The 15918-nt window shown below is 72.8% G+C and overlaps 3 protein-coding genes across 4 annotated transcripts; 1 reads left to right on the top strand and 2 right to left on the bottom strand.

Annotated features, from left to right (window-relative positions):
- Positions 1 to 342: 342 nt before the first annotated feature.
- Positions 343 to 3139, bottom strand: GPR61 (G protein-coupled receptor 61). The gene is made up of 2 exons (XM_068660179.1): positions 2893 to 3139; positions 343 to 2207 (listed from the first exon to the last, which is right to left on the bottom strand). Exon 2 carries the CDS (start codon positions 1962 to 1964, stop codon positions 615 to 617), a length of 1350 nt encoding a protein of 449 aa, XP_068516280.1. The 5' UTR covers positions 1965 to 2207; positions 2893 to 3139; the 3' UTR covers positions 343 to 614.
- A 2599-nt stretch (positions 3140 to 5738) lies between these two features.
- On the top strand, positions 5739 to 8427 carry AMIGO1 (adhesion molecule with Ig like domain 1). The gene is given in 2 exon segments (XM_068659621.1): positions 5739 to 7207; positions 7209 to 8427. Coding segments are annotated over 2 exon segments (1458 nt in total). The 5' UTR covers positions 5739 to 6301; the 3' UTR covers positions 7761 to 8427.
- A 468-nt stretch (positions 8428 to 8895) lies between these two features.
- ATXN7L2 (ataxin 7 like 2) lies at positions 8896 to 15724 on the bottom strand. Of its 2 annotated transcripts, none has more exons than XM_068659619.1 (11): positions 15515 to 15724; positions 13889 to 13960; positions 13701 to 13805; positions 13454 to 13622; positions 13083 to 13381; positions 12411 to 12493; positions 12084 to 12325; positions 11829 to 12000; positions 11612 to 11733; positions 9938 to 10781; positions 8896 to 9213 (listed from the first exon to the last, which is right to left on the bottom strand). In XM_068659619.1, exons 1-11 carry the CDS (start codon positions 15639 to 15641, stop codon positions 9199 to 9201), a joined length of 2250 nt encoding a protein of 749 aa, XP_068515720.1. In that variant the 5' UTR covers positions 15642 to 15724; the 3' UTR covers positions 8896 to 9198. The 2 variants fall into 2 exon arrangements, with proteins under 2 accessions (XP_068515720.1, XP_068515721.1); XM_068659620.1 differs by having other exon boundaries at positions 13889 to 13957; positions 15515 to 15723.
- Between the last annotated feature and the right edge of the window lie 194 nt (positions 15725 to 15918).

Below are 15918 nucleotides of genomic sequence, written 5' to 3' on the forward strand. Positions count from 1 at the left end.
ATTTCCGCCCGCCCGCCGCGACCGTTACGCGCGGGGCCTGCCGGGAGCTGGGAGGAGCGCGCCGCTTCCGGCCCGGGGCCGCGGGGCACGACGGGAAGCGAGGGGCACGCGCTGCGCTTCCGCCCCCGGGGGCAGCGGGGCACGACGGGAGTTGTAGTCCCCAGGCCGAGAGGGGCCTGGCAGCCCCCCCACGCCCCCCACACCCCCGGTCAGGCGCTGGGGGCCCGGCCCCGAGCTCCCCGGGGCACGGGGAGGAGGCCGAGGACGGGGCGTGGGGCAGCGGGGCCGGGATTCCCCCCCGCTCCTCCCCGAGGACCCCCCTGGGACCCCCCCGGGACCGCCCCAGGACCCCCCGGGACCCCAGAGCCGGGGCTGGGCTGCAGCACGGGGCCCCCCCGGGACCTGCCCGCAGGGCCGCGACCCCCCCCCCCAGCCTGGGGAGCCCGGAGGCCTCGCGCACCCCAGGGTGGGGGCACGGGGCACGAGGAGGGAGCACCCCCAGGACGTCCCCAAACCCCCCGAGTGCTGTGAGACCCCAAAGCACGCAGAGCAGAGCGGAGCGGGGCAGCCGTCCCCGTGCAGCCGTGTTTGAGCCGAACGCGACCGCGGGGACGCTACAGCCCTGGGGGGACAGGGACGGGGGCGGCCGCGGGCGCGTGGGTCCCGTCAGCACCGCGCCGCTCCGGCCCCTCGGCCCCGTCCTCGCCGACCTGTCCCGGGATGCGGAAGTCAACGGGGGGCTGGTCCCGCTTGGGGCTGGGGGTGTCGAGGCGGGGCCGGGGCTCGGCGGGGCAGCCGGTGCCCTGCAGGAACTGCAGGAAGTTCTCCTCGATGGAGCCCTCGCGGCTGGGCAGCCGCAGGTCCTCCTCGGGCGGCTGCTTGAAGAAGCAGGTGAGGAGCCGGCCCAGCTCGCCGCGGATCTGCCGGTTGAGGCACCCGTAGAAGAAGGGGTTGGAGGTAAAGCAGAAGTAGCCGAGCCAGGTGACCACGGTCTCGGCCGCCGGCCCCGCCAAGGGCTGGGCGCTCAGGGCCGTGTAGAGGTGGAAGGAGAAGTAGGGCAGCCAGCAGAAGAGGAACTGGCCCCCCACGGCCAGCAGGATGGCGGCTGCTTTGCCCCCCCCGAACGTCCTCTGCGGGGTGGTGCGGGGGGCCCCCGAGGTGGTCACCATGGTGGAGCGGCTGCTGAGCGACTCGGAGCGCCGCCGCGGCGTCTCCATCCAGGTGGGCAGGGGACCGTGGTGCATGGCGGCCACCCGCGCCACCTTGAACATGCTGCAGTAGACCACCACGATGATGAGGAGGGGCAGGAGGAAGTAGAAGGCTGCGAAGAAGACCACGAAGAACTTGCAGTAGGGGCCGCGGCTCCATTGCAAGGAGCAGCCGCGGCCGGCGGGCACCGGCGGGCGGTCGGGGGACAGCCAGCCCAGCACGGGCACGAGGGAGGTGGCCACGGCTTTGAGCCAGACGCCGACCAGCACGCAGGCCACCAGCCCCACCGTCATCCGCACCTCGTAGCGCATGGGGTGCACCACGTAGTAGTAGCGCTCCACGTTGATGGTGGAGATGGAGAGGATGCACATGCTGATGAAGCAGACGCTGAGGAACAGGTAGACGCGGCACATGGCCTCGCCGAAAACCGGGCTGTCAAAGATGGACGAGCCGGAGAGCATCTCCAGCGGCATGAGGGTGAGGGCGGCCAGGAAGTCCACCAGGCAGAGGTGGAAGACGAAGACGAACTTGCGCAGCGCCGGCGTCTTCACGATGACGGTCATGACGGCGGCGTTGCCCACGATGGCCGTCAGGTCGATGAGCAGCATGAAGAAGAGCCCCACCGACTTGGAGGCCACGTCCTTGGGCTTGCCGTCGGCCGTGCTGTTGGGGGGCATGGGGCCCGGGGAGGGCTGCAGCGCCCGCGCCGCCCTAGAGCCGTTCCAGGCCCAGGGGGCGGGCAGCGAGGGCTCCATGCTGTGCCGCTGCGCTCACCGGCCCATCGCCCATCCTCAGGGCCTCCGGCGCAGGGCCGCGGGGCATCGCTGGGTGCTCACATCTCCGCCGCCCTACGCCCGACACCGGCTCCGGGCCATCTCCCGGCCCCGCTGTGCCGGTGCGGGATGGGTCCTGCCGAGCCCGTGGCACTCAGTGCACCCAGGGGTGCCCCCCGGCCCCGCTCATCTCCCCGCTCCTCTCCGCCGGGCAGAGCCGCGTGCCTGCGGGGAAGGGGAAGGCGTCAGCGGCGTGGCACAGCGGGGATGCTGGGGGCAAACTGGGGCCCGTGAGACCCCAGGCGGGTGTCCCAGCTCCGCTCTGACTCCCAAGTGCAGCCCCCCGCACCCTGGGCACTGCTGGGTTCCCCCACATCACGACCCCCCCGCCAAACCCCTTTTCCAAGGAAAACCCTTGCTCCCCTGAAAAATGAGCGATTCTGGGGCTAAACCCCCCAAAGTCCCCTGCTTCATCCCCAAACACCCACCTGCATCCTTTGCCCAGAGCCTGGGCACCGTGCGTGGCTGTGCTGGGACCGGCTTGGGGACACCAGGTCCTGGGTGCTCGGGTCCCCCCCTCACCTGGGGGGGCCGCATGTGCCCCCACACCCCCTGCCCGTCCCAGAGGGGTGCCCCCCCCCACACACACACCAAACACAGCCCGGAGAGAGTGGGGACCGGGGCGGGGGCCCTCCGGAAAACCCCCCCCGCCCCTCCCCACCCATGGGTGCTCCTCCGGTGCAGGGTGTGGGGGGGTCCCCGAGACCAGCCGGTGCCCCCCGGTGATGGAACGGGGGTGCAGGGGGTGCCCCCACCCCCACCTGACCGCCCCCCCCCCCCCCACCGCCCCCAGCCCTGCCTCCCCGACCCCCCCCCCCCGGCATCGCTCCGCCGCGGCCCCGGCACCTACCCCGGGGGGGGCTCCACGGGCCCCCGGCCGGAGCCGGGCGGGGATGCTCGGGGCCGGGGCCGGTGCTGGAGCCGCTGCGGCGAGGGATGCTCCCGCACCAACCGGGCTGCTGGGTCCTAAACGCCTCCCGCCCGCGCCGCCGCTCCCCGGGACCACCGGGCCCCGGGCAGGGACACGGGGGGGGGACCCGGCCCCGCCGAGCCCCCCACATCTGCGGGGTCTCGGGGGGGGCGTCGCGGCTCTGCCCAACGCCCCCAGGGGATGGGGTTTGGGGGTGGGGGGGGAAGCGGCCCCGCTTGTGGCCCCAAGCATCGGCCGTGCCTCAGTTTCCCCAGCCCCCCCCCGAGGCTGGGGGGTCCTCGTGGGGGCGGGGGGGGCACTGTTGGCCCGGAGGGTCCCTTCTGAGGGTGGGGGGTCGCTGAGGGGATGGGGGGTGTTGTGAGGTTGGGGGGGGTCTCTGTGAGGTGGGGGTCTCTGTGGCACCGGGGTGGTCCCGGTGGGGGTGTGGGGGGGCAGTGCCCAAGGCTGGGTGCTGGGGAGGGCTCTGGAGGCACTGGGGGAACTGGGAGACGGAAGCCCCTGGGGGCACGGGGGGAGACAAAGGGGCAGGCACGGGGTAAGGGGGTGCAGGGGGCACCTGGGGGGGATCCGGGCCCATGGGGCAGCTTCATCAAGGGGGGGGCACAGAGCGGGGATGGGGACGGGTGCAGGGGCACAGGGCCAGCAGGGTGAGGGACCTGGGGAGGTTGCAGGGCACCTGTCCCTGCCCCCCCCCCCTCCCAGCACCCCGTCACCTCCTCCCAGTTCAGCGATGAAGCCACCGGGACGGGGGGGGGGGGTGCCCCCGCCGCGTGCTGTGCCTCAGTTTCCCCAGGTGCCCAGCCAGCAGTTTGCAACGTGGGGGCGTCCCCCCCACCCCCCGGGGGCTGGCACCCCCCTGAAGGCCTCCGCAGGCCGCGAGCTTCCCCCGGCAGTGCCCTGGGCCCCGTCCCCCCCCCGGGACGTGCGGGTGGGTGGGCGTCGCGTGGGGCCGCGTGGCGTGGCGGCCGTGCCGGGGGCAGGCGGCGAGCGGGCACCGTGTCCCTGCCGCAGGCCCGGCGGTCACGTGCGCATTGCTAGGCTACGGGCACCCGAAATAAACCTGGCCGCACCGGATTAGGAACGCAGGACCTCGTGTGAACCGGCACCGGCACCGGCACCGGCACTGGGCTGCCCACATAACCCAGCGGCACCCCGGTGGTGCTTCGGTGCGGGCGGGGGTTCGGCCGTGCTGCTCCCCCCCCCTCCCCCAGCACCCCAGCATTTTGGGTGTGCGGAGGAGCAGGGCCAGGCCCAGCACCCCGAAACCATCCCGGAGCTGGGAAGGCACCGGGAGCATCCCCCCCAGCAGGGTGCCCGCAGCGGGGCCGTGCAGCCCCCCCACACATGGGTGCTTCAAGGGGGGGGGGGAGACCCCAGGCCCACCCCCGGACCATGCTGTGGCGGGGAAACTGAGGCACGGGGGGGCAGGAGGTGAGGCTGCCTCGGGGGGGCTCAGTGCGGGGGGGGGGCTGGGCTGGCAGCGGGCACAGGGCAGGGATTAGCATCGGGATTATGGCAGAGAAATTGAGGACGATCAAAGGACAAAAATCCCGGTCCAGCAGCAGGGGACAGTGGCAGGGGGGGGGCAGGGGGGGCAGCATTGGTGTCACCCGGCTCGGGGCGTGCGCACGGGTGCAGAAACCCCAAGTGGGGCAGGGAGTGGGCAGTGGGGGCGGGGGGGGGGACAGGGTGAGGGGCAGCCCGGGGACACCCCGCTGTGCCTCGCAGGAGCTCCCCTTTAATTACTCCCCCCCCCCGCCCCCCCCCCTGCAAATAAAAAGCTGCATCATCACGGCGCTGTTTGTTCCAGCTCCTTTCCCTCTAATTTTGGACCCAAAAAAACGGCACAAATGTTTGCATCTAAAAATACGCCCGGGAGGCAGAGAAACAACTGTGCACATCGGGGAGGGGGGGGAAAGGGGGGAAAGGGGGAAAGGGGGAAAGGGAGAAAGGGGGTCACCCTCTGCCTGGCCAGGGACAGCAGCCCCAAGGGTGCCCCTCAGGGGGGTCCCAGGGCAGGGGGTCCCCAACTCATCCTGGGGGTGGCAAGTGGCCTGCTGAAGGCCAGTGCTGCCAGGATGGGGGCGGGACTGGGGAAACTGGGGGGGGACTGGGGGGTCTGGGGCAGCACTGCGGGGTTCAGGCTGGTACGGTGGGGGTCGGGCTGGTACCAAGGGATGCGGGCCAGGACCTTGGGGTCTGTGCTGGTGCTGGTGGGACCAGGGATAGGGATGAGATGGGATGGGATGGAATGGGGATGGGATGGGATGGGATGGGATGGGATGGGATGGGATGGGATGGGATGGGATGGTGTAGGGATGGGGTGGGGATGGGGATAGCATGGGAATGGGATGGGGTGGGACCAGGGATAGGGATGGGGATGGGATTGGGATGGAATGGGATGGGGTGGGATGGGATGGGGATATGAGATGGGGATGGGGATATGAGATGGGGCTAGCATGGGGATGGGATGCAGATAGGATGGGGATGGGATGGGGATGGGATGGGATGGGATGGGATGGGGATGGGGCCAGCATGGGGATGGGATGCAGATAGGATGGGGATGGGATGGGACCAGGGATGGGATGGGGCTGGCATAGGGTCAGGGTCAGGGTCAGGGTCAGGGTCAGGGTCTGATGGGTGCTGCTGGGGCCGGGGCCGGGGCTGGGGGCGGGGCGCGGCCCACGAGGGGTTAAGCGGGCGGCGCTGCCATTGGCCGCGTGCGGCGCGGCGGCAGCCAATCAGGAGCCGCCGTGCGCGGGGGCCGCCGCGCCGGGGCCGCCCCCAGGCTCTGTCCCGGGGCGGGCGCTGCAGCCCCGCGGGGCCCGGCCCGGTTCGGCCCCGTTCGGCCCCGTTCGGCCCCGTTCGGCCCGGCCCGGTTCTGCTCGGCCCCGCTCCGCTCGGTTTCCTCGCCTCAGCCCCGTTCGGCCCGGCCCGGCCCGGTTCGCGTCGTCGTGCCTCGGCCCGGCCTCCCCCGCTGCCCTCCTCGGCACCGGCCCGGCCCCGGGCCCCGGTAACGCCCGGTAGGGGGGGGTGGGTGAGGGGGGGGTGGGGGGGAGCCGGGCATCCTCCCGCCCGCCGCGGGGGGAGCGGGGCCGCGGCGCGGGGCTGAGGCGGGGGGGGGCGCGGGGGGCACCGGGAGCGGCGCGGAAGGGCCCGGTCGGTGTGGGGGGGGTGGGGGGGAGGCAGCGGGAGCCCGGAGCCGCCCGGTGGCAGCGGGGCCTGGCACCTGCCGGGACACCGGGGGGCCGCAGCCACCCCGCGCCGTGACCCCGGGCCGCAGGAGCCCCCGCGGCCCCGTCCCCATCCCCGCGGCGGGGCCGGGGCCATGGCGGGGCCGGGGGCGCTGCTGGCGGTGCTGGCGCTGGCGGCGGGGGCGGCGGGCGGGAGCTGCCCCCAGCGCTGCGTCTGCGCCTCCAACATCCTGAGCTGCTCGCAGGCGGTGCTGAGCTCCGTGCCCGCGCCGCTGCCCCGCTTCACGGCCGTGCTGGACCTGAGCCACAACAACCTGAGCCGGCTGCGCGCCGACTGGGCGCCGGGGCGGCTGGCGCACCTGCACGCCCTGCTGCTGTCCCACAACGGCCTGGCCTTCGTGTCCACCGAGGCCTTCGCGCACGTCCCGCACCTGCGGCACCTCGACCTGTCCTCCAACCGCCTGCGGGCGCTGGAGGAGAACCTCTTCAGCGACCTGGCCGAGCTGGAGGTGCTGCTGCTCTACAACAACGAGATCGCCGCCGTCGACCGCACCGCCTTCGACAACCTGGGCCGGCTGCGCAAGCTCTACCTGGGCCAGAACCACATCGCCCGCTTCCCGCTGGAGCTGCTGCGCGAGGGCAGCCGCCTGCCGCAGCTGGCGCTGCTCGACCTCTCGGCCAACCGCCTGCGCAGCCTCCCCGTGGCCGAGCTGCAGGCGCTGCCGGCCTGGCTGCGCGACCGCCTCTACCTGCACGGCAACCCACTGGCCTGCGACTGCCCGCTCTTCCAGCTGGTGGCCCGGGGCTGGCGCCGCCGCCTCAGCGCCGTGCTGGACTTCCAGGAGGAGCTGCGGTGCCTGCCGCAGGACTCGGGGGTGCCCGTCAGCATCCTGGCGCTGGCCGGCCGCGAGCTGCTCAACTGCAGCGAGGCGCGCGAGGCCGTGCTGGAGGCGCACCTGGGTGACACGGTCACGCTGGGCTGTGACAGCCGGCTGCGGGCGGCGCACAGCCGGCACTGGGTGACGCCGGGCGGCGAGCGGGGTGCCGGAGGAGGCCGGCAACGGCAGCGCGGCCGTGCTGGCCAACGGCAGCCTGCAGCTGCGGGCGCTGCGCCCCGAGGACGCCGGCACCTACGCCTGCCGGGTGGCCGGCCCCGCGCTCAACGAGACGCTCTACGTGGAGCTGCTGGTGCACAACTTCACGCTGCACGGCCCCCACGACGGCCTCAACACCGCCTACACCACGCTGGTGGGCTGCATCCTGAGCGTGGTGCTGGTGCTCATCTACCTGTACCTCACCCCCTGCCGCTGCTGCTGCCGCGGCGCCGACAAGACGCCGGCCCCCCGTGACGACAGCCTCAACTCCTCCGTGCTCAGCGCCACCCCCAACCACGCCGCCGGAGAGCCCCCCCAGCCCCGCAGCACCGCTGGGCCCCGCGCCCCTCCAGGGGGGCAGAACGGCAGGTTCAAAGCGGGGGGCACCCCCCCGGCCGTGGCGGTGGCGGGAGCACGGGAGGGTCCCCGAGCGCAGAGGAAGCTGTCGGACCCGGACTCGGTCAGCTCGGTGTTCTCGGACACCCCCATCGTGGTGTAGGGGGGCCACCCCGGTGCCCCCCCCCCCAGCACCCTTCCCCTGGTCCGTGCTGGATGGGGTGCAGGAAGGACAGCCGGCCGGCCCCCCCCGCTGCGTGCATCGCAGCCCCAGGCTCCGCAGAGGTCGCCTCCGCCACGCCGAACACAAGGGACACGGGGACTCTGGCGGGGACGGCGCGACCTGGAGCCCCTCCGGGGGTCCGCGCACCGCAGGACCCCCACTGACGGCACCCAAGGACACGGAGCCACCTCTGCCCCCCCGCTGCACAGGCACCCCAGGGCCAGCAGCCAGGTCCCGGCCCCCCCTCCCCATGGCGCTGCCCCCCCGCATGTTTATCGCGACGCATGACCCCCCCGGGAAGCATGTCCCCAAGGCCACAGCTGCCACCCAGACCACCGGGGGGGCTCGGGGCACGGCCACCCTCGGGGTCCCCCCCCCCCCCGTGCCACCCCCCGTTCAGTGCAGAGCCAGGAGCAGACCCCGCTCGGCGCCCCCCTCGGGGTCCCGTCCCGGGGTGGTGACGCCGCCGCCCCACGCGCGGGGGGGTCCCGTGGCCGGGGACCCCCCCAGCCCCTGCCTGCCCCCCCCAGCCCCCCCCCCCCACTCCCCCTGTGCTGTCCCCTGGCCGCGCTGCTGCATCGGTGACAATAAACGTGAGCTCCCCGCCCGCTGCTGCTGCCACGCGCCGAGACCGCGACCCCCCCAGGGCCCCCCCAGCACCCCAGGGACCCCCGGGCGGGGGGGGGCCAAGCCGCGGGGGGGTCGGTGGGAGGGGCCTGGCAGGAGGGGGGGGGTCTTACCTGATGGGGGCGGGGCTTGGGGCGGGGTCTGCCCATCCGCAGGAGGCTGCGGCGCGGGGACAGCGACACCGCGGGGCTCCGGGGGACGCCCCCGCGCCCCCCCCCCCTTCGTCCCCTGCAGTAACCGGGGCCCCCCCGCCCCGTCCCCGCTCGGCTCCCGGGGGCGCCGCCTTCCTGGGGGGCCACGTCCCCAGCAGCCACCCCTGGCACCGCGGGGACCTCCGGGTGACCCCCCCAGGACCCCCGGGCCCGGCCCCAGGCACCCTGTGCAATACGGATTTTCTTTTTCCTTTTTTTTTTTTTTTAAAAAAAAAAAAAAGAATCAACCAAAAAAAAAACAGCAATAGGAATTCTTATAAATATCCGCAGCCGGCGGTGGCCCCGTGGAGGCCCCGTGGCCGCTCCTGCACCGGGACCCCCGGCCGCGGCCACCTCCTCTCCCCAGGGGTTGGGTTAGCAGCAACGGAACAGGAACAAAGAGTCTTGAGGTATTTTTCTGGAGGTTTTTTTTTTTCATCTTCTTCTTCTCCTCTTGTGTTTTTCTCCCCTCGGCAGCTTTTCGGTGCTTCCTGGCGGCGGCGCGGGGCTCCATGGCGCACAGCAGCCCCGGGCGGTGATGGAAGCCCCCGGCCCCTCCGTTAATGGGCTTTGGACTGCGGGGAGGGAGAGGCGGCGGTCAGCCACGGGGTGACCCCTGTCCCATGGTGTCCCCCACCTAGGGACAGGGCATCCCTGTGGTGTCCCCCACACAGGGTTTGTGTATCCCCACGACAAACCCTCCCCAGGGTTAGGATGTCCCCAGAGGGTCCCCGTGCCGGCCACCCCCCGAGGGCAGCCCCACAGCACCAGGATAACCCATTAGGACCACGGTGTCCTCCATGGAGTCCCCTACCTGGTGCCAGCACCCCCAGTCTGGGACATGGGTGTCCCCTAGGAGTGTCCGTGGCATCCCCAGCCTGGGGCCAGGGTATCCCCAGAGTCCCTGTGGCATCCCCAACGTGGGACACGGATGTCCCCAGAGGGTGCCCATGGTGTCCCCCACATAGGGATGATGGCATCAGCACGGCATCTCCCCTGCCATCCCCCACCATACCACATTGTCCCCATGGTGTCCCCCAACCAGGACCAGGGTGCCCCTCATAGAAGGGACACACGCAAGTGGCCCCGAGCCCCAGGAGGAGGTAGGTGCCATCCCATCCCCCATGGGTGCCGGCGGCCCTGTGGGGTCCCCCCATTTCCCTGCCCCGTGCGACCCAGCTGATGCTGCTCGGCTCCCCTGTGGCCCTTAATATGCCTGGGGGCACCCCAAAAACCCCCTCGCGCCCTCCAGATCTGAGTGGGGACCCCTCCAGCGCCCCCACCCCTCCTTAGCCCTACCTTCAGGGCGCTCCGCTTCTCCTCAAAGCCCAGGGGGGTCCCCGGCTTCTTCCTGCGGACGGAGCAGCCCGGGTCAGGGGGCGCCGGGCCGGGGGCGGGTGGGGGAGCTGGCGGGGGGGCGGCGTGCTTGGGCTTCCCGGGCCGGCAGTACGTGGCCGTGTTCTTGCGCTTCTTGGCCTCGTCCTCCGAGATGCAGCGGGGGGGTGGGGGGAGCACCCCGGCCCCATGCAGCGGCGAGCCCTGGGGCTCCGGCGTGGTGCTGGGGGGGACGTGGCAGTCCGGGGGGGGGCCCCGCTTCAGCCGGCCGCCGGTGCACACCGAGCCATTGAGGGCAGCGGTGGCAGGCGATGACACCGGGGTGGCTTTCGTCTTGCCGGGGGGGTGCGAGACCTGGCAGCCGGGACTTTTGCTTTTCGCCCCGTCCCCGGGGCAGGTCCGTTTGTAGGGGGGGCTGGCGGCGGCGCCCAGGGGCTGCTTGCGTTTGCGGGCGACAGCGTCCGGCTCCGTGCTGCCCGCCGCCTCCTTGGCCCGGGAGGATTTGCTGGCCTTGGTGGAAGGCAACTTGCTGAAGGAGGGCGAGGGGATGTTGGCCGGCAGCGGGGAGGTGATGGACTGGCTGCCGCCCCCCCCGCACTCCGGCTGGCTGCAGGCGGCCGCTGCGTGCGGGGACCCCACCGTGTAGTTGATGCTGGCGGAGCCCCGGCTGTCCCGGGGGCCGGCAGGGACTGGGGGTGTCCGTGTGTGGGGCGGGGGGGCCGGGGCGGCGGGGCCGCAGGGGGAGGCGGCGGGGCTGGGGGGCGCCGGGGCGGTGTGGAGCTGGGGCTCGGCGGCCGGGGGGATCTTCCTGTGGGGTGGGACAGGAGATGGTGAGAGGGACTCCCAAATTGCTGCTCCCTGCCCAGATGGGACCCCCAGCTCCCCACCCCTCTCAGGAAGCTGCAGAGAGCAATGAGCTCTGCCCTGAGCCTCCCCTTCCCCAGCCCAAACCCCCCCAGTGCCCTCAGCCACTCCTCACAGGACTTGTGTCCCAGGCCCTTCCCCAGCCTCGTAGCCCTGCTCTGGACACACTCCAGGGCCTCGATGTGCTTCTTGTAGTGAGGGGCCCAGAACTGAACACAGCACTCGAGGTGCGGCCTCACCAGAGCAGAATACAAGGGGACCATCACCTCCCTGGCCCTGCTGGCTGCACTGTTCCTGACACAAGCCAGGATGCTGTTGGCCTTCTTGGCCACCTGGGCACGCTGCTGGCTCACCTGAACGCGAGCCATCAACCAGCACCCCCGGGTCCTTTTCCTCTGCACAGCTTTCCAGCCACCCTGCCCCAAGCCCATAGCACTGTGTGGGGTTGTTGTGGCCAACGTGCAGGACCCGGCACCGAGCCGTGTTGAACCTCGTCCCCATTGACCCAACCTGTCCTGCTCCCCCTGCGGGGCCTTCCTGCCCTCCAGCAGATTGACTCTTCCCCCCAGCTTGGTGCCAGCTGCAAACCTACTGAGGGTGCGCTCAATTCCCTCATCCAAGTCATCAATAAAGATATAAGAGGATGGGCCCCGACACAGCACCCCCGCACAGACCTCGCCCTGCAGCTTTGGCCCCACTCGGTGCCCTGGGCACCCCTGGGTCCCTCCCAAAGCGCCACGCTGGCCGGCAGGATGCCCCCCGGCCCCCCCTCACCTCCACATGTGCGAGCTGAGGTGCCGCTCCAGCATGGAGCCCAGCGCCGAGCAGAAGCGGTCCAGGCGCCGGTTGAAGACGTAGCAGCCCGGGCTGACCAAGCGGCTCCCAAAGGTGCAGAACTGGGGAGGGGGAGGGCACAGGGTGGGGGGCGTCAGGGTGGGCACCCCAAAGCCCACCCGCAGCAGCAGTGCGAGGAGGCACCCCCCAAACTCACCGCTTGTGGCCGCGGCGGGCGTGCCGCGTAATGGCAGTCGGGGCGGTGGGCGTCCTCAGCCCCCTCCTCCTCGCTCTCCTCGCTGGACCCCCGGCTGCCCCCCTTGGGCAGGGGCAAGGGGAACAGCCCCGCGTCCCCCTCCTCGGGGTCGCTGTCGGAGGAAAGCCTGGCCCTGCACCGGAGAGGGGCGGTGAGAGCCGCGGCCACCGGGCACGGCCGGGGCTGATGCCGGTGGTGGGGACGGCGGGCGCTCACCTGGGGGGTGGGCAGTGGGAGTGGGGGGGCCTGGCGCGGCAGGGGGACGCGCTGGGCGGGACGGCGGGGGGCTGCGGCAGCGCGGGGGCGGCCGGGGCCGGGCGCTCGGGGAGCGGCTCCTTCCTCACCGGGCTCTTCTCCTTCGGGGACTCCCGGCGGGAGCTGGCCTTCAGCTCGGCCACCAGCACGTCGAAGTCCTTGGCGCGGCCCTGCACCTCACGGCGCTGGTGCACGGAGTGGATCTGTGGGACAGGGGGGGTCACACGAGGTGGGGGACACCCTCTGGGAGGCACGGCATCCCCCCGCCCAGGGCAGCCGAGGCGCTACCTTGCAGGTCAGCAGGCGGGTGCAGATCTTCTTGGTGTCGGGGTTCAGCACGCCGCACTGCTTGTTCAGGTCGCACTCCTTCCCTGCGGGCAGAGCGAGGCAGTGGGATGCCGGGGGGGCTGAGGGGGGCGCGGGGCTAAGCCACGCACGACGACCGGGCTGCCGCCGCCTCTGCCAGCCCCGGTGGAGGCTCCCGCGCTGCCTGAGCCCCCCGGTGAGATCAGCACCGGGCTCCCCGCCGGAGCCGGGCGAGACCCCCCCGGCCCCCGGCCTGCGCCTAGGTTGTGCCGTGGCATCGCTCACTGTAGCCTGAGAGTGCCCGCGAGCGCCGCAGCCTCTGTCCATGTCCCGCTCGCGGGGCTCAGCCCTGGCTCGCGCTCTTGCTCACGGCGCAGGGCTCGCGGCTCCCGCGCCGCACGCAGCTCTTCCGGGCACCCCCGCGGCGGGGGGCCCCAGACCTGCCGGGTGAACGGGGGGGCCGCCGTCAGGGGCCGCCGCGGCTCCTCCGCGGGCGGGCGGAGGGACGGAGCCGCCGAGGTTACCTACCCCGCCGCTGCGCCGAACCCAGCCGCCGAGCAGCCGGACCCGGCCTGGGAGCCCGCGCCACGGCCCGCAGCTACGCGGCCCCCACCGGCACCCCCCGCCCGCGGCCGGCGGGGAAGCGGGACTCACGCGCCGGCTTCTTGTGGGACCTGGGGGGCGGCTTGCAGGCGCCCGGCTCCTTCTCCCCCGGGGCGGGCACGCTCTCTGGCTTGTGCACGGGGCCGGCGGCGGGCAGCGCCGAGTCCCCCCCGACCCCAGCCGGCACCGGGGGCTCTTTCTGCGGCGCTGTCGGGGAGGGTCTCCCCGGGGGGTCTTTGGAGCTGGAGGAAGGCTGCGCGGGCAGGGCTTTGGGGGGCACTTTGATCCCATGCCCGTCCGGCTTGGGGAGGCTGGGGATCTTCTCCAGGTTCACCACAGGCATGAACAAGCTGGGAAGAGAAGGGGCCGGTGAGAGGCGCCCGGCGGCACCGGGGGGGCCGTGCCGCGGCCCGGCTGCTCACCAGAGGTTGTCCTTCTGCGCCTTGTCGGGCAGCGGCTGGGTCCGGCCACGGGCGCCCGGCGGCTTCTCCCGCAGCGCCTTGGCCACCGGCTGCCCGTTGACGGCGTGGCACTTGGGGGTGCCGGCAGCAGCACGGGCGTACAGCTTGCTGAGCGGGCCGTGGCGCCGTTCTGCCAGGGAAAGGCCCACCGTCAGCCCGCTGCAGGGGGCTGCGGCCCCCCCCCCACCCTCCCCGTGCCCCCACTTACCGCAGTGCTTCTGGAAGGCCTGGGGCTTCACCACCTGGCTGCAGTGGTTGCAGACCACCAGGTAAAACTCGTCGTGCGCCGGGCAGTGGCCGAAGATGGACATGTCTGCGGGGCAGAGGCTGGTCAGGGGCCTCAGGGCACGCGTGGTCCCAAAACCATGGTTTTTCTCCCCAAAGCGGGGAGCTTACCTTCCTTAATCAGCGTCATGGCGTCCAGTTTCTTGCTCCCGCTCTTGCTGCTCTCCTCCGGCTCCAACCCTGCTGGGGACCAAAACTCATCAGCGGCACACCTGGGCTGGGTCCTGCAGCAGCACCCAACGGCTGCCGGCCCCATCCGTGGAGAGAGCTCAGGACCCCAGGGTGCCGTGGGCCGGGAGCTGCTCTTGGCTCCGCCACTCATTGCCTCCGTGGGTAAAACCTGGGCTGCAGTGAGTGGGTGGCTCCTGCTGGAGAGCCATCGCTGTCACGAGCCGTGCCGGCCTCAGCGCCCGTCTGCCCCATCCCACAGCCAGCACCGGGCACCAAGGTGTGGGTGCTGCCCTGTCCCCAGCCCTGCCCTGTCCCCAGCCCCGCAGCTGCAGCCACCGAGCCCTCCCCAGCAGCACTGCCACCACGTCCCCTGGCTGGCAAACACCAGCCAGCACTCCCAAAATGATGAAAAGAGCTAAAATTACACGAGGACGGGTCCCTCAGCTGACCTCGGGATCAGGTGATGCCGTGGGGTACCCGTGGCCCCCCATCCCCTACCCCCCCTCCAGGCTCAGGGTGGCACCCGGTGGGTGACATTCAGCTGCTCAAGGCCTGGACCCACGAGGGCTGGGGACAGGGGGTGGCAGTGGCCATGGCACCACAACAGGCACCAGCAGGGAGGGGCTCCTGGGCACAAGGGGAGGGGGCAGAGACCACTGAGAGCACCCGAGACAGAGGCTGGTGCCCAAAGCCACCGCGGGGGTACCCTGCTATCAGGTGCTGGGCCCTGCAGTGACTGCGGACATGGGGGCTCCTGGGGACAGCCTGCCCGGCTGTGACACGCTCGGTAGGTGGCCAGTGCCACCCGTGTCCCCACCAGCTGTGCCAGCAGCACACGGCCCTGCTGGCTGCACCGGGTGGCTGTCCCAGCACTGGGATGTGCTGTGTGGTGTCCTGCATGGCCGTGCCATACTGGGCACCCAGTGCCACCCAGCTGTGCAGTACTGGGCACCCAGTGCCGTCCAGTGTCACCCAGCTGTGCCATACTGGGCACCCAGTGCCACCCAGCCATGCCGTACTGGGCACCCAGTGCTGTCCAGTATCACCCAGCTGTGTCATACTGGGCACCCAGTGTTGGCCAGTGTCACACAGCCGTGCCATACTGGGCACCCAGTGTCACCCAGCTGTGCCATACTGGGCACCCAGTGCTGTCCAGCTGTGTCATACTGGGCACCCAGCTCCGTCCAGCCGAGCCCGTGCAGTTGGAGCGGGGGAGCCGATCGGGGCAGTGCCGGTACCGGGGTCTCGGTTCCCTGCCGGGCGCGCAGCCCTTCTCGGTGCCCGGTGCCCGCCTCCCCGTGTCCCCGCCGTGCCCGGTTCCCGCTCCGCTCCTCTCCGGGTGCCCGCTGCAGGACGCCCGCCGCCCGGTGCGGGGCGCCCGCCGCCCGGTGCCCTCCGCCCGGTGCCCGCCGCGCGGCGGCGCTAGGACCGGGGGGAGGTGGGGAGAGGGGAGGGGGGGGGGGTGGGAGCGGGCGGGCGACGGGCGCGGCCCCGTCCGGCGGCCCCCCCCCCCCCCGCCCCCCCCAGCCCCCCGGTGCCCCCCCCCGCCCCGCCGCCGCCCCTCACCCGTGTCGGCGGGCGGCCCGGCCCGCTCCACCCATGCGCTCCAGCTCTGCCCCGCGAACTCGTCCAGGCTCGGCAGCCGCCGCTCCGCCGCCGCCATCGCCGCCGCCGCGCGCCCACGCGCCGCCATCGCCACCGCCGCCGCCGCGGGAGCGCGCCCCCCCCGCCGCCGCCGCCGCCGCCGCCCCCGCCCCGCGCGCCCCCGCGCATGCGCCGCGCGCCCCCGCCCGCCCCGCGGCCCCACGGGCGGTGTAGTCCCGCCGCCGGCCCCGCCCCGGGGCTCCCGGGGGCAGCGCGGGGACAGGGGGGGGTGGGCACCGGACCCCCCCCACACCTCCCCCCCCCCCCAAACCTCCCGCCGGGCCCCGGTTGCCGGCGGCGAGCCCCGTGCCGGGCGGGTGCCCGCG

Source organism: Anas acuta, chromosome 24 (genome assembly GCF_963932015.1).
Source record: "Anas acuta chromosome 24, bAnaAcu1.1, whole genome shotgun sequence".
Taxonomy (NCBI): Eukaryota; Metazoa; Chordata; class Aves; order Anseriformes; family Anatidae; genus Anas; species Anas acuta.

Excerpts from the sequence above, each read along its gene's own strand:
- GPR61 (XM_068660179.1), bottom strand. The coding sequence starts at position 1,964 with ATGGAGCCCTCGCTGCCCGCCCCCTGGGCCTGGAACGGCTCTAGGGCG.
- ATXN7L2 (XM_068659619.1), bottom strand. The coding sequence starts at position 15,641 with ATGGCGGCGCGTGGGCGCGCGGCGGCGGCGATGGCGGCGGCGGAGCGG. Across the intron at positions 12,494-13,082 it reads GTCCCACAAGAAGCCGGCGC|GGAAGGAGTGCGACCTGAAC; the intron begins GTGAGTCCCGCT and ends CTCTGCCCGCAG. Across the intron at positions 12,001-12,083 it reads TCCCACTGCCCACCCCCCAG|GGCCAGGCTTTCCTCCGACA; the intron begins GTGAGCGCCCGC and ends TCTCCGGTGCAG.